The following is a 17094-nucleotide window of genomic DNA, read 5'->3' as shown; positions in this document are numbered from 1 at the left end:
AACAATAAATAAAGAATAAATAAATAATAAATTAATATATACTGGAATAAAAAAAAACATAAATAAAAACATTTTCAGAAAAGTTACAAATGCTGCAATAAATCCAGAAATAAATAAATGCAAAAATATATATAAATGTGATAAATGTTTTCTTTTTACATTGCAATAGATCTACATTTATATGTTCCAATTCCTTTATTTATTTATACATTTCAACATTTATTTATTTATTTATTTGTGGTCCTCCTCGGACCTCCTCTCTCAGGAGTCCTGCTTTAGAATTAGATACTAAAGTTTAAACCTAAACTTTATTTAATTAATCCTTGCTGGTGTAACCTGCTACGAATGTGTCCACTCATGGGTCTGCTTGTGTATTTAATGTTCTTTTGTCTTTGCAGCTCGTTCTGTGTTCGCTGAGATTTTTATAAAATTTCACCACATCTTTTCTCAGGTTTCAAACAGAAACAGGATCTCGGCTCAGCTTGTTTCTGACAAACTTAACGAAACTCCAAGCAGAAGACGACACACGAACAAACACACTTGAGAGTGTGTTGTGTTGTGGACATCAGGACAGATGCAGCCGGCTGGACACAGGCTCAGCTAAGAGGCATCAGGCGGCTCAGAGACAGGACAGACTTTGTGTGTATGTGTGTTCACGTCTTTCTACGGTTGTGTGGTCAAATAGTTTGAGATTGTCGTTGTGTGGACTAAAGAAAGCTGAGAGCATCATAGTTTATCTCCTTCTCCTGCTGTTTGGTGAATGATATCTGTTTTAATCTAGTCTCATTTCTCCAGATGTTGTTTATAAACGCTCCATGCACCACCACACGTGTGCTGACACAGAGCTCGCTGGGGCGGTGCTGCTGCCTGTTTTTTAAAAAAGACTGAGAACGACCATCGTTTTTTACTGTGTCTGAAATGAACTCACCAGCTATCAGGTGCAGCTCCTCACAACTATAGAAAGACTGTGTGTGTGAGAGAGAGAGATAAAAGACAAAAAAGTGACGTGATGTGACAAAGTGATTGTTGTGGTCTATGTGTTGGAGTAAGAGTGTGTGTGAATGTGTGAATGTGTGTGTGTGAGTGCGTGTTCAGTCCAGTGCCAGCAGAGGGGTGCTGGTCTCTCTGTCAGTTTGTCGCAGCGTTCCCGGTTCCACCGTTGACTGAGATCTGAAACCCAAACGCATGACGGATAGATAGATGCAGTGACAGTGGTGGTGGTAGTGGTAGTAGTAGTAGTAGTAGTAGTTGTAGTAGTTGTAGTAGTAGTAAATCATTTCAGATTAACTTAACAAATGTATGATCTCAATCGTCAGGAAACACTGTGATAGACTCAGATCAGACATAATAATCAGAGCAGCTCTCACAGTATTTTCAGTGTTGTTGAAAAGGGATGATCTGAACGTAACCAGTCGAACTCTAATATATATATATATATATATAAGATAAAAACAGGTAGAACTACTTGTTTTTGAATAACTTTGATAATATGATAAAACGTTTACTGTAAAAAGTTGTAGGAAAGGAAAGAGAAGAAAAGGGAGGAGAAGAAAAACAGAGAGAAAGGAGAGGAAACAAGGGGAGGAGAGATAAAAGATGTGGGAAAAGAAAAGAAGATTAAAAAAAACAAGGAAAGAAAAAAGAAGTGAAAACGAGAAAAGGATAGACAGAAGAGAGGAAACAAGCACACGAGGAGAGGAGCCGAGGAGAGAAGGAAGGGAATAAAGAGAAGGAAAACCTCACCTCTTCATCATCTCCTTGTCTCCTCCTCCTCCACAGCTCTCCCTGACGTGCAGGGCATCGTAGGTCAACGTGTACTCGGTCTCATCATTGTAGTCGGGTCCCAGCAGCGTGCGGGCCCAGATGCCCATGTCGTAGGGCGGCAGCGTCCCACCGAACTCTGACGGCAAACATTCAGGCTGGATGAGCTGGTGGAGCGAGTTCAGGTTGTTACCGTGGAGGAAGATCTGAGGAAGAGGAGGAGGAAGAGAGGAAAGAATAGGAAAGGAAACCAAAAGGAGAATAAGGGAGGAAGAAGGAAAGGAAACAAGAAGACAGTTTAAAAGAGGATATGAGACAAAATGAGAAGGAAAAAAGAGCAGAACGCCAGAAAGAAGGAGAGAAGGAGATAAAGGAGAGGAGACAAAAAAGGAAGGTAGAAAGAAAGAAGGAGGGAAACAAGGAAATAAAGAAAGTAGGAAAAGAAAGAAACGAGCAGAAGAGATGACAAGAAATAAACTACTGTAAAAAGAACAGATGAGAGGAGTCGAGGAAAAGGAGGAAAGATGATGTGAAAAAGGAGAAAATAAAACATGGGGAGAAGAGGAGGCGAGGAGTGAGAGTGTGTTTTCACCCGTTTCCTGGTTTTGTCCTTGAGGAACGGCTTGATGATGGTGAACATGGCGTGAATGTACCACGGCTGGTTCACAAAGTGGATTCCTCCGAACCGAGCTGGAAAACTGTCCTGAGGAGGAGACGAGACGACCTGTCAACCGCACGTCTGAGAGCCACGAACTCCTCCTAAACTAAAACTCTGTTTTAATGGACAGAGCAGCGGTGGAAGTGCCGCATCAACCCCACACTGTACCTGCAGACCCTCGATGGCCAGTTTGAGGATGTTGGGCGTGAGCTTCGAGGCCTGTTTGAAGGAGAAGTTGCTCCAGTCGACGATGAGGATGAAGCCGTTGATCTGCAGCTCGGGGTTTTCGATCAAAACCTCCAGAGAGAGCAGGATGGCTCGCAGGATGTCTGTGAACGAGTTCCTGGTGGAGGCAGGAGGAAAAGATCCTGAGAGGTCACGTGTGTCAGTGTGAATCAGCAGTGAATCAATAGTTCAACAGGGTGTGACGCCGCTTCACGCTCTCAGCCTTTAACTACACTGAATTCAACAGACTCCGTGTGTTCTCGTCTAGTCTCAAGTACAGGAAGGGCTCATTGCGCTCTTTGTTTTCAATCAATAGAGGTGTATGTGTTGTGTATTTGTGTTTTTCCTAAGTTATAATGTTGATGACCAGCTGTGACGTCTGCTCCATAAACTAGGACCAAGGCTGCATCACTGACTGTGGTGTGTAGTGAGACCTACACGTGTGTTACCTGCTCTGATCCCAGTTGGAGGCGAACAGGATGAGGATCTTTCGTCCATGTTGGTCTGGAGTCTCCAGAACGCCTGGGAAACCATCCATCAGCGCTCGCTTAATACCGGGGTCATCCACCTGAAACACACACACGGGTTCACAGACTTTAATTCTCCCTAAATAAAAACAAGGAAGCACGTGGACACCTGAACGTTACAACACAGAAGACATTTTCTAACATTATTTAATACACAACTGTGCACCTTGAAGCTCTGGAACATGTCGAGGTTCTGCTGTCTGAACTGGAAGTACTGGGCCAGCAGTCTGAACGTCTCCATCTGGTCGAACTTCCGGGCTCTGAGGAAGCGAAGGATGAAGTCGTCGTCCGTCCGCAAGAAGCCGATGTCCGGCCGTGTCACGATCATGTCCCTCACCTGAATTCACCAACAGGGATAAAAACGTGTTTAATAGTCGCTCATATTAATATAGAAACCGAGTTTGCTTCCTGGAACTGTTCCTCTTGTTGTTGCTGACCTTTGGAAGTACAGTAATATATGTTTAATGGAAGTGAATATACTGTGTGTTTACAGTCTTGTCTATAACAAATGTGCTGTGTTTAAGTTTCCCTGTACTCAGATCCACAAAGAGCCAGAATCTAATTCCCTGTGTGCGTGTCAACATACTCGTGAATAAAACCCGACTCTGTTTCTGTATGTCTGTGTTGACAAGGAGCAGCAGTAAAGTGTGTAGTGGTGTTTACCTGCTGGATGTCCTGATGCAGAGTGTCCGGGTTTTCATTCAGCTCTGAACGAGCTTTCTCCATCGTCTCCGAGCTCAGGCCGGCGTGCAGGTGCGTCATCATGTTGTCTCGCTCTCCTTTTTGGTTCCTGACGTGTAAAACAAGCTCGTGTTTCCACTTCTTTGCTCGGACGCCACGGCCTGACACGTATTTCCAGTTTACGCTCTTGTTGTTCGGCGTCTCGTGGCTCAGTGGTGTAAATATGTTAGAAAATCGAGTCTTTGCCCTTTTTGAAGTGAAACAATCTTAGTTGCTGTTGGTGTTTGTGAAATTTCAGCTTTGACTTGTACAAAAGGCAGCAAGAAAGAAACAGGTTGAGCTCAGTGTCAGTGGGACGTACGTACGTATGTACAGTCCCAGAACAGTAACAGCTTATGAGCACACAATCGTCACTGTCTATGTCTTTTTCCAGAGTCACATGAATCTCAATTCAAATCCAGATTCACATCCTTTTCGTGCTCCAGTTCAGCGTCTCAGAGCTCCCTCCTCCTCCGGAGCGCCGGCATGATGTTTGGTCGATCTAGGTTTTGGTTTTAGGATCATCAGTTGGTGTCACCGATGCTCTGCTTCGTCATGATGAGACCGGGTGGCTTGATAATGGTCAGAGAAAGGTCAAGGTTCAAGATAAGGCAACTCGGTCCGATGTGGGATTCCTCAGCCTGCAAGACACAAGAGTCACAGTACGGGAAATTTCCTTTAATGTGGAGAAGAAAAATGGAATGAGAGACATTTAAACCTATGACTTAGTGATTAATTACATTCAATTACAGTATCAAAAGTGAAGGACCTCACTGTACAGTGTGTTATCAATCAGCAGACATGCATCTCATTTCTGATGCTCATCACTCGTTTGTTCCCAATAAACTGAGGGAACTCTATGGGATTATTGTGGCAGAACTTAAATCAAAGTTAAGACAAAACACGACTTGTGTGTTTGTGTTTGTTCCACAGTGAAAATATTAAGTGTCCACTGAAAAACCATCTGTGATCCCTACAGCTACATACATCAACTGGACTCCAGTCAGCAGTTTCTTCATGTTCGTCAGTCCAAAGTTTGACAAACTGTCTGAAAATGGAGGCAGATTATTTTTGTCATTTCTCTCCACAGACGTGGGCGTCCACAACTCCGCAGGATGAAATAATGATTCATTTTTGTGTCCACAGAAACTCTGAAACAGGTTGTTGCTGCTGTTCATCTCGGTCACACTGACCTTCGAGAGATTAACTTCAGGTTCAGCTGAAGCTAGTGAGGATTCATCAGTCATATCGAACCAAATCAAGTCATGTAGGTACAGGATCTTTCAAATTAAAGTATTTCATAATGTAATATTATTCAAGTCAATACTGTAAAGCTCCTCCTGGACGGTATTTCTAGTGTTACTATGCAGTATTTCCAGCTACTACGTTTGATCTTGTCCAGAACGGATCACCCTCTGGTAAATCAAGTGTTTTAATTGTGTTTTTCTTTCCTGTGGGGGTGGGTCAGACCATGTGTTGACCCCTCGACCACCTACGACACCCACCCCGCCCCCACCTCGGCCCCATCTGCCGCTCACATTAATTGTGTCAGATGTGTCCCCATCTATCCAGAGACACTTGAACGTCTCATGGAAGCTACAATTATTTCTTTAAATCGTAAAGAAAAACAGTCTGATGTGAATAAACGCGACTCTGGAGGTAATATTGAAGGAATAAGGTTTAAATGTCACGTAGAGTCTTATGATGTGGTCTGAGCGGACACGTTTCTGTCAAAGTGACCCTCACCGTATGTGGGTTGTGTGTATCTTCACCAAACGTCCTCACAGGGAGGCAGGACTGAAAGCGCATGCTCCAAAAGTGAGCACATTTATCCTATTTACTGTATTTCTCAGCATTTGTTCGTGGGTTTTAGTGCATTTTAAGGGTTTTTTAAATAGAAAATACTCACGGTGCAGCGACCTGCTAGGTGTGCTGGTTGAATCCCGGCCGTCCTGACTGGCCCGTCGGCCCTCCGCTGGTGGTGGTGCTGATGCTGGGGACGGTGGTGGTGGCCATCGGTATCCCGCGGACACAATGAGATTTGCGTCCTGCTTCGAACCACAGGAGCAGGAGAAGGAAAGAAATGTCCCTGAAACCGTGAGAGGCGGTGAACCCCGGTCCTGGTGGATCCGTGTGGGCACCGTAATGTGTGAGGAGGAGGATCTGACTGATGCGTTTTCACTTTGTGCTCCGAGAAGACGTCAGGATGCTCCGAAACTGTCAAGGTAACGAGATACACAGGGGCGCTTCCGGTGGTCAAAATAAAACCCTCTTTAATGTCAAGGTTAATTAATGGAGAATATTTAATAACAGTAGTTTTATATAACACATTTGAGCATATGGATAATACTTCTGTATGAAATGACAGTTAATACGTCTTGTTTGACAGTCACAGCCCATTAAAAAGACTTACAATTACAATTACAATTAGCCCAAAGTAATACATACTGACCACTGGCCCCCAAATAGACTAAAAATAATAAATAAATAACTGAAATCAACAAATCAATCTATTAACAACAAACAGACAAATACACCTAACGACCAAAAAGAGACAATGAGTGACAAAATGACCAGAAACTGACACCAAATACCAAAAAGGGGAAAGCAGTGACCAAAAGTATGCACTTAGGCACAGACATTACAAAAGACACCAAATAACAAAAAACATAAAACGGTAAAAAGAGTTTTGTTCAGTCTGGTGGTGGATCATTTCCTTTTCTGCACCCACAGGTAAATCATTTTCTCACCATCAATCTATGTATTTTATAAACAAACACTCACTTGGCCTTGCTAACAAAATAGAAGTTCTAAAACCATATGTAGAACATGGCAACATCTTTACAATGGGGAGACTTATGTAACAAGACAAGTAAGATAAAATCCTAACAAATAGTAAATCATAGTAAATATAATTTAAGTTATACATCATTAGATCATTTATTTACATTTTCAGCAGAACAACGCAACCAAAACTAATTCCGCGCTTTTATTTTTGAACGCGCACTCGCGAGTTTCCGGTCCTGTTGTCGGACTTCACTCACCTGGACGCCCCTGCCGTGCGCGTTCACGAGGTAACCTGGACAGACTGTGGTTCGTGCACGCGTGCTGATACGCACACATGTCGAGTACAATTCCATAAATGATTTAACAGCCTAATACAGTGTTCAGTCTTATAACTTATATTTACATTATTATTTAGGGTTGTCTGAGGGAAGAGTAGCTTTAATTACTTGTTCATTACGTCTTAACATTAAACCATTAAAGAGGTTTTGAAAGTGAGCAGTTAACATTTTAATTTATTTAAGATGAATTACATGATTAGTGGCTATATGAAAACACATTATTCTACTTTCAGCATTAATTAACGGTGTTTAAGACATAAATGTTTCATATTGACTTATATGTTCATACACACATGTCTGGAGCTATAACTAATGATTTATTTCCTTGTATTCATCAATTATTTATATTTTGCTTTGAACCCGATCGATTAATCCGCCGAGTTTTACAATTTTTATTACATTTTAAAGAGGAAGCTCAATAAAGTAAGACAGCTTGGTAACGGATGTAAAGGCTTTTATTATGAAGGCCTGCTGTAGTAGCCCGTAGCCTCGTCGGACGGTGACGCATTTCCTGTTGTGCCAAAGTTCACGGTGCTGGGTAACACCTCAGTGAAGGTTTCTCTACCTCGTTTAACCGTTCGGGTTGATATTTAGCTTTGTTACTAACTTGTAAATTATCTTTTTATATTACTTGAAGTTTGTACAACTGTTTTCTCTGAGTGTCACATCGCGGGACCTTGTTATTACCTTCATTTCAGGTCTTGTTTTTGTCGCTAAATCTGCCTTTAAAGCTTGCTAACGTTAGCTCAGCCGCTAGCCACCATTCACCCGTTAAACAAACAATCGATAAATTAATCGCTGTTAAAATCATGGATCAAACAGGAGTCACGACAGAAACACGGAAGGTAAGAAACTTTCTAATTTGTTATTGTGGTCTCATGTTTCTTTAATGAACGTGTCGAAGTCAGATAAGAGCCTAGTATTGCTAGCTGCTGATGCTAATCATCGTCCAGCAGCGTTAAGTCTCTCTGTCGCTCTTCTCCTTAAAAGGCTGAAAATAGTTCACTGTGACCGGACACTGAAGTCAGCAGCTGTCGGTCACTGCCTCTACCATGACGTGATACGTTTTTACACAATTTAAACACTAAAATAAGCTTATGTACGATGCATTATGTTCTATAATAATGTTCCTATAGGAGTATAGGAGATAGCTAGTTTGCCGTAAACTGAATAAATACAGCAGTAACATTTCTATTTCAACCTTGAATTAGCCTCCGCACATGTCTCCAGTTTTCTGAATATTATTTTAAAGCCTGTGAATCGTGGGAGAGTTCAGATGGGACCTTCCAGATTTTAAATGAACAAATTACGTGAAAAAGTCAAAATATGGACTTCAGAAGTAGACATATTAAGGTAAAATAAAGAGATCAACATCCGGAATCAATCAAGCTATTTTAAACAGATATAAAGACCAAGTTAGACAATAATATAGTAAGACATCAGTTTTCATATGCTGTGGGTGTGGCCCTAAATACCCATTAGGTCATTGGAGAAGGAACTGAGACCAGACATGTCTGAACTTGTCTCGCTTGTTGTTTTATTGTTTCTGTACATCCATGACTCACAGTCAATGGTTCATTAGAGATGAAGTTTCATTGTACACACAACACATTATTGAATGATTTCCTTCATTAATTGTATCACTTCAGTCACTGATTTATGAATATTTAATGTGAAAAATGATCAATGTTTATTTCCTACTAGTCACAAAATAACACTTAAGGTAGTAGTAATAAAAAATAATTTAAAAATGTTTCAAAAGGAGAAAATATATTTTGATCTAATTTCACATTTGTTCTGTAAACAATCAAACTCTCAAAGGTGAAAATTATTCTGACAATATTTTTCTAGTAACTAATAAAATAAGGAACAGAAATAGCAGCTGGTAAAGGTGGGGTCACTTTACGTACGTACAGGTGATATTAATTATAATCTGTGTTAAAGTAGCTTAAACTGTCAGATACGTGTAGTGAGGACATTTTGTTTAAAACAGACAAGTGTTGTCTGTTCAAACTGGCCTCACTCATCTCACTACTTCTTATGCTGTGTCTGTTCACTTAAACATTATAACAGTCTGTTGTGTAATTACAACCAAGTACTGGTGGTACTCTGAACAACAATAGACAGACTGGTTAGTTTCAGCTCAGTGTAGATGATGAATGTGGTGGCTCTATGGGAAATAATCATGCAAATGTGTATTTGTGCAAATGTATATAGAGTCCGTGGGGTTCCGTGGCCCCGGCGGCTCCGGCCTGCTCTCTGGCTGATGTGATGAGCGAGCAGCTGGCTCGGCAACTGGATGAAGAGAACAATGCCTTTCCTACACTCACGGAGTAAGTGCTCACGTGGTTTATCTGTGTTTGTTTACACGTCTTCCTGTGGTTTTGTGGCCACATTTTATCTTGATTGTCATGATCACCATAAGGACACTTTGTTCCGTTGTCACAACTTAAAGAGGCTGTTTTGTTCATTTTAAATTAAAGTTTACAATCTCTTATATCATATATAGGTGTTTAGACATTTTCTGAATAAATGACTAAGCTGTGTAAAAATCACATGGTGAAATTAATGTCCACATAATGTCAGGGAGAAATTCATCTGTCCTCAGTTTTAATGTTGTTTTACAATCTTTATTTTTTTATTTAACCTTTAACCATTAACCCCTTTCCCTTTGTTTCCTACTTGTGTCTCAGGTCTGGAGCAGATCTGTTGTCAGATGAAGCCCCTGATACGACCAGCGACCTGATGCTTGCCCAGATGCTGCAGATGCAGTTCGACCGAGAGTTTGATAATCAACTCCGACGTGAAGAGAAGAAGTTCAACGGAGACAGCAAAGGTAGAACCGCAACATAAAAAACACAAATAGAAAATAATTCTGTAAAGTTTACTCCCTTTGCTTAGTTTGTGTACTCTACAAAACCTATAGATGATTAAAATGGACTAAAGAAATAAACACAGAGATTAAAGCTTTGGTAATCACTGACAGTCTGTGATTCAATGTTTGTGTCTAGTGTCCATCTCCTTTGAGAACTATCGCATGGTCCATCCATATGAAGACAGCGACAGCTCAGAGGATGAGGTGGACTGGCAGGATACAAGACACGACCCCTACAGAGCTGGTAACATACCCACAGCAGGTGGACAACATAACAGAAACGCTGCTCACTCAACGTGCAGCTCTCCACCACATTTTGTTTGTTTTGGAGATTAGATTAGAGACTAGATTTGGGAGGTGTGTACATCATGTAATTTTGATGTTCCAGTGAATGTTAATTTTCCATCATGATTCTGACAGTGTTACAGAACTGAAAAACTAAGGCCCTGGATCAGACAGGGTGCTCACACTCCTTTTTAGTTGAAGCTAAACACAATTGTAAAAAAGAGAAGGTTGCTGCTTCTAGAGTCACAATGCTAACCCAAAGACCTCTAAACATCTTAACATCTACACATTTCACATAAACAGTCAAAGTTCATTCCATGACTATATTTTTTATGCTGGTCGCTGTGACAGAAAAGCCTCAGACCACACCCCGGAAAGGCTTCACTGGGAAAGGGAAGAACATCACAACCAAACATGACGAAGAGACCTGCGGCCGCAAGAACACGGCCCGAATGGACAATGTAAGATGCACTCTTTACCACATACAGTACACTTTGGCCAAAGCACGCTGTAATTATACAGTATGTTGAGCTTCTCTCTTCTCTTCTTGCTGCAGTTTGCTCCAGAGGTTCATGTCGGCGATGGTCTGGGGATGGACCTCAAGTTGTCCAATCAGGTGTTCAACTCTTTGAAGCAGCACTGCTACAGTGAGCAGCGACGCAGCGCCAAACTGCACGAGAAGAAGGAGCACTCCACTGCCGTACGTACCACTTCCCCATTCCTGAAAGAACAGGCTTCACTGAACTTTATAAAACTGTAATAGTATTAAATAGAGTGGATTCGTAATAATTAAGCGATACTGACAGTTCTGTTGAATACTGCACATAAACAGCATCCAAACCTCATCATACTTAAGGAAAAACTCCTTCCTGTCTCCTCAGGAACAAGCAGTCGACCCTCGCACTCGTCTGCTGATGTACAAGATGGTGAACTCAGGTGTGCTCGAAAATATCAATGGCTGCATAAGCACAGGGAAAGAATCTGTCGTCTTTCACGCTGATGGAGGGAGGTGGGTAAATAAAGGCTAGAGCAAGAGCATGGATCATATGAAATGTTCAAATGAAGCTCTTCTTAAATAATCCAGTCCACACTGAATTAAATTTTTACCGTGTGCATGTTAGCATGGAGGAGCAGCCCGTCCCAGATGAAGTGGTGCTGAAGGTGTTTAAGACGACACTGAACGAGTTCAAGAACAGAGACCGCTACATCAAAGATGACTATCGCTTCAAAGACCGTTTCAGCAAACTGAACCCTCGCAAAATCATCAGGCTGTGGGCTGAGAAGGAGATGCACAACCTGGGCAGGTAGATGCTGATCCTAGTACTGTTACTGCTGCTGTGAATTACAATTTAAAGGATAGTTCTAGCTTATTACATCCTGGTTCAGACAGAAGTTTCTGTTTGTGTTAACTAATAGTTTCAGCTTCAAATTGTGATCAAACACTTGACCGTTGTCATCTTAAATGACTGAAACCTCTTAAAAAAACGTAGTGCTGCTTCCTCTGCTGCATACTTGTTGTTGTAATTACACTCCTGTGTGTGCGTGTGTGTGTAGGATGAAGAAAGCAGAGATTCCCTGTCCAGAGGTGGTGCTGCTGAAGAAACACATCCTGGTCATGTCGTTCATTGGGAAAGACCACGTTCCTGCTCCTAAACTCAAAGATGCTATTCTGGGCTTAGAGGACCTGAAGACAGCCTACTACCAGGTCCTACATGTACGTATACTGCACAGCAGTCCTGTACACAGTGCTCTGTACTTTGTCAATACAGTACTTGTAAGGCAGCAGTGGTGATGCTGCGTGCTGCTGATAGACATTTATTTATACTCAGTGCATGTTTGCTGTTTGTCTCTGTGCAGATGATGCAGCAGCTGTATCAGGAGTGTAATCTGGTTCATGCTGATCTCAGTGAATACAACATGCTGTGGCACGAGGGGAAGGTACGACCGTGTCTGTGTCTTTTCTGTCAGTTTCATTAACTCTTTAACACATCACATTTGTTCTCCTTTAAATTATTTATTTTGCATCATCTTTTGTCTGTTTTTTTCTTCTGCCTGTACTCACAAATAAACGTTTTTCTTCTTTGCTGTGTCGTCCTCTGTTTAAAATGTCAGTCTAATAAACAAGTTAAAACCGTGTGATACACAGTGAGCAGGTGTCATGGTGAAAGCCTCAATGTTTCAAACACAGATCTGGTGATTTGTCCTTAAGGACTGATTCATCACTACACCTGATTTTAATTGTTTTGGTTTTATTTGGAGCAAAGGTCCAAGGAGAATTTGTATTGATACAAAATTTGTCATATTTAAGTTCAAAGTTGCTTCATTAAAAGTTGATGTGATAGAATAAATCAACACCTCGAATATTGTACTAAACATTAATTTATTTTCTCTTGTTGCTTCCCCTGCAGTTGTTTTTCTCCCCTTCCTCTCAATTTCTTACATCTTTATGTAACGATCTAGTTTTTTTCTATTGTTTTCTCTCTGAATCATATTTTATGTTGATTAATGTGTTAATAGAATTTTTTTTTATTCTTTTGTTCACTAAACAAACACTTGATAAGTCTCTTTTAACCACCACAGTTCTCATGATTGTGTGTGTGTGTGTTTGTGTAGGTGTGGTTGATAGACGTCAGTCAATCCATCGAGCCCACCCACCCTCACGGTCTGGAGTTCCTCTTCAGAGACTGCAGGAACGTTGCCACGGTAACACCTTGTTTCTTCTTCATGTGCAACTCTTGTTAAAGTGACTTGTATGATACAAAATCCTCAGTGGGATTCTGTGTGTGTTTGTAGGTGCTCATCTTAAATCCATGAATACACACAAACAGCATCACTCATCTGGACATTAACTACCAGAGAAGAAATATGAACGTGTATGTGTGACTTTTTTTTGCCACAGTTTTTCCAGAAGAGAGGTGTGAGCGAGGCGATGAGTGTGTACGAACTTTTCAACGCCGTGACCGGACTGAACATCCCTGTAGGTGAAGAAGACGAGGCTGAGTTCATAGCTGAGGTAACAAACACAAGTTAATCTGTTCTTTGTTTTGTTGTTTCAGTTAATTTAATAATGACATCACTCAGGGTTACTGCAGGTCCCTAAAAACAAAAAGTATGTCTTTGATAGGTCTTTAAAATTACTGATTACATTTAGACTAAGTTTATTTTTTCCAACATCAAATCGATTTTTTACTTTCTGCTCATTCTTGTGTGTGTAGGAAGATCAGAGTTTCACTTTTACTTGAGACTTAAAGAAACTCACAGTTGAATAGAACCCACTCCATCAGGGAAGAATGGAAAATTCATGTAATAACCTGGTCATTCAGTATATCCAGGTAGTCAGCTGACCTCATTCTTTTGACTCATAACATTGCTGAACCTAGACCTGACCAACTGCAGCAGCCCCAGATCATAGCACTACCCCCACAGGCTTGTACGGTAGACACTAGGCATGATGGGTACATCACTTCATCCTAATCTCTTCTTACTCTGGTGCTCCCATCACTCTGGAACAGGGTAAATCTGGACTCATCAGACACATGACCTTCCATTGCTCTAGAGTCCAAGCTTTACACTCCTTAGAAAACTTAAGCCTTTTTTCAGATTAGCCTCACTGACAAGTGGTTTTCTTAAGGCTACACAGCTGTTTAGTCCCAATCCCTTGAGTTCCCTTCATATTGTGTGTGTGGGAAATCCTCTTATATTATCTTTTCCACAACCACAGGATGTGTCTCCAGATGTGGTTGTTTGAGAAATGAGAAGCTACTCACTGCATCAGTTAGGGTTTAATAACTTGTTGCCAGCTGAAACATATTCACCCATGCAGTAATTATCCAATGAGAGGCTCTTACCTATTTGCTTAGTTAAATCCAGGTGGTGACTTTTCTTTCTTTTTTTTTATATATATATAGTGGCTCTTCTTCCTTTGTCTTTTCATTCACTCATCATGTACTTGGTCTATAATTTATTCCACGAGTCAAGTCAAATGTTATTTCTATAGTTTAATGTCCCAAATGAAATGTTTTTCCTAAAGGAAAGTTTTGATTTGTACAACTTTTACTTTAAAACTTCTGCACCTTTAGACATTTAAAACGGATGAAGAGGTTTTCCCCAAATTAGTGAGAAGAACATAGGAGGGATGTTATGTACAGAATACGTGGATACAATTCTACATCCCTAAAAAGCCTTAAAGGTTCAAACATTTTCCTCTTCAGCTTGAACGAGCGAGAATTCAGAGCAGTAAAGGTAGAGAACTTGATGATAGACTGCAGCAGAGCAGATGTTCATTTAGACTGCTTACCACCAGGTAAACAAGGTCTCTCTGTTCTTCTTGACAGATTGTAGCTTTGGAGAAAAGGAACGAGGATCATGTGCAGAGGCGAGGGAAGAAAACTTTCCCTGTTGCCTCTGAAGACGGCAGTCCTCCTTTACAACCCGACGCCCATGACTAACGCTCGCCCAGCTCGCTCTCTCTTCACGATCCCACCGTGTTGTGAAAATGCTGTAAGGAGGAGGTGACCGGAGGAGGCGTCTGGAGGACATGCCAACTCCCATCTCCTGCCCCCATCACCCACTGACCCATTCCCTGACTGCTTCCTTTAAAGAGGCAGGACGGAGCGCCTCCTCCTGGCTGCAGGAGGAATGATTTTACTGAGCTGGATGTTGAAGTTGGGGCATTCTGGCTGCCGAGAGGCTCCAACAGGGTTTTCTGAAGCTGTGGCCACATCTCATAACCTCTGTTAATGCTGACCCCTGCTGATGCTGACTAGTGTTTTTGTGCAAAGTTTTTCATGTAGAACCTCTTTCAGCTGGAACCAACAGTAAACACAAACCCTTAAATATTTATTTAAAATTTTAGTGGAGATGCTAAAGTTTCCACTAATGTCAGGAAAAATATTCAGAAAGTGGGGATAAAATAATCAGTGTAATTCTACTTTTTTTTTTTAATTTAATGGTGCTCATCAGAAAGAAAGAACAGCATCTTGAGTTTAATTATGTGGATGACAGGGATGAATCAGATGTGACGTGCTCTGAAGGTTTACGAGTGAAATTGTCTAAAAACAGATTAAAGAGCAACAGGAAATAACATTTTAGGTGAACTCAGATGCTGATTTTTATGCTGCCAAATCACAGCGAAATAAATCTGTGCAGCCACAATGTCTGAATTGACTTAATTACTTTTTTACACCAGGTGTTAGGAGTGGTAAGTTGCAGGACGACAATAATATTAGCTATTTATGAAGTATTAAGTGATAAATTTAAATGCACTATTAAGCAAGACCCCGCCGTTGCCTTCCCTGTTTGTGTGTCTAAGTCCTCTATGCTACGTCAGGCTCTGCAAGCCCTATTACCAGCTGAATTTAATAAGAGCTCGCAGCACATCATTGAAACGACTTATTATCTGACCAACGTGAGAAAGCTTCAGCATTGCAGTTTTAATACCGTGTGTAATTAGGCAGTAGATCGACCAGCCTTAACTCTCGTCTGCCATTTTTTAAATTAGTTTTTCAGTCTAGAAGCCTCCATCTGTCAGGTTTCACACACTGAAGGGAACTACATGAATACAACTGTATGCAAGCACTTTGTATTTACAGACGTGTTTCAACTCCTGTACCATTAATCACTATATCATTTTCTCATATTTGCAAGATCTTATCATTATTAGATAAAGTCTGCAGTTGCTTTCTTTTGGGAGTTCAGCACACTAACACAGTATCGGTTCACTATATAAGATGTTTTAATGGAAACCTGAGAGTGTATAAGAGGAAAAAAGTTAAACATGTCAGAACTCTGAGGAAAGTTGAGTTTATTTGTGCATGTTTTAATTTTTTATTCCTCACTACAGCTGAAGTTAATTATTTGCAGTCTTAATCAATTTGCCTATAAAATAGTGACTAACAGGAAAGAAAAACATCAAATCCTGACATTTAAAATTTTCAATTAAATATTGACCATTTTTGGTTTCCAATGACTAAATCAATTATAAAATAATCTAAATAGTGGCCAAGTTGATTCATCCTTTCAGCTCTTCTCTAAATTCTGTTGCTGTGTTTTCAGCAGTTCAGGGGTGAAATGTAGAACGAGTCAGTGTGGTTTGGTTTGTTTGTTAGGAGCTAGAGCATGGGTTTTAACGTTTGGGTAACGCTTGAATTTAAAGTGCAAAAGAAATTTTTATGCCATGAGTCCAAGTTAACCAGTTATTCTAGCATCTTGTCATTAAATGTAAAAGACAAGAAGTAGTTCAGGTAGGGAGAGGTTAATTTCTTATTGCAGATGACCATGTGTTTTGTCTTTAATGGATATAAATTCATTATCATGACTGACTGTGCGATGAGGAAGAATGGTGCTTCTGCATTTAATGCTCCATGATGTGCTCTCTGTGTGAAACTGGTGACATTAAAAAGTGACCATGAAAACTGTCTCTGTTGGCTTTTTATTCAGTAACAATATAAAGACACAAAACAAAGAATGGTGTGGTTAAATGGTGATCACATTACAAGAAAAAGAACCCCATAGAAAGATAACACACTTGTAAGAAAAACAACTCCATACAAGGATAAAACACTGCTTATAGGAGTATAGCAACAAGAACTCTTCAACTTCAAGGCCGCTGACCTTTCCTGACCTTTCCTGTTTCCCGTCTGTGTTCAAAGTGCAGCTTCAGCACAGTACAACATGCTCTTGTTGCTTACAGGATTAAACATCAAACACATGTATCCTTCATAATGACAATAAGTAAAAAACAAGAAATTATTCTTATGAGTGAAGTAACATTGTAATAAGAAAATTATAAATCAGTGAGTAAATCATTTTTACTCTAACATACTGTATGTTTAGTTTGTTGATATTTTTTTCTTGGGTTGTTTTCACGTGATCTTCTGTCACGTGACTGCACAGAAACAAGAGAACTTCCTATCAGAT

General features: G+C 40.6%; 2 protein-coding genes across 2 annotated transcripts; one reads left to right on the top strand and one right to left on the bottom strand.

Moving 5' to 3' along the window:
• Positions 1 to 203: 203 nt before the first annotated feature.
• On the bottom strand, positions 204 to 6090 carry LOC113163571 (clavesin-1-like). The gene is made up of 8 exons (XM_026362321.1): positions 5801 to 6090; positions 3835 to 4532; positions 3338 to 3508; positions 3094 to 3212; positions 2588 to 2762; positions 2354 to 2464; positions 1744 to 1967; positions 204 to 1170 (listed from the first exon to the last, which is right to left on the bottom strand). The coding sequence occupies exons 2-8, from the start codon at positions 3934 to 3936 to the stop codon at positions 1092 to 1094; spliced, it is 981 nt and encodes a 326-aa protein (XP_026218106.1). The 5' UTR covers positions 3937 to 4532; positions 5801 to 6090; the 3' UTR covers positions 204 to 1091.
• Positions 6091 to 7825: 1735 nt separating this feature from the next.
• riok3 (RIO kinase 3 (yeast)) lies at positions 7826 to 15346 on the top strand. The gene is made up of 13 exons (XM_026362281.1): positions 7826 to 7861; positions 9234 to 9349; positions 9710 to 9852; positions 10028 to 10135; positions 10528 to 10637; positions 10733 to 10876; positions 11058 to 11185; positions 11298 to 11480; positions 11731 to 11890; positions 12034 to 12114; positions 12790 to 12879; positions 13076 to 13189; positions 14511 to 15346. Exons 1-13 carry the CDS (start codon positions 7826 to 7828, stop codon positions 14622 to 14624), a joined length of 1527 nt encoding a protein of 508 aa, XP_026218066.1. The 3' UTR covers positions 14625 to 15346.
• Positions 15347 to 17094: the final 1748 nt, after the last annotated feature.

The sequence above is a fragment of the Anabas testudineus genome, chromosome 2 (genome assembly GCF_900324465.2).
Source record: "Anabas testudineus chromosome 2, fAnaTes1.2, whole genome shotgun sequence".
In the NCBI taxonomy this organism is placed as follows: Eukaryota; Metazoa; Chordata; class Actinopteri; order Anabantiformes; family Anabantidae; genus Anabas; species Anabas testudineus.
Note: the sequence above shows the minus strand (reverse complement) of the source record. Positions and strands in the feature narration are given on the sequence as shown.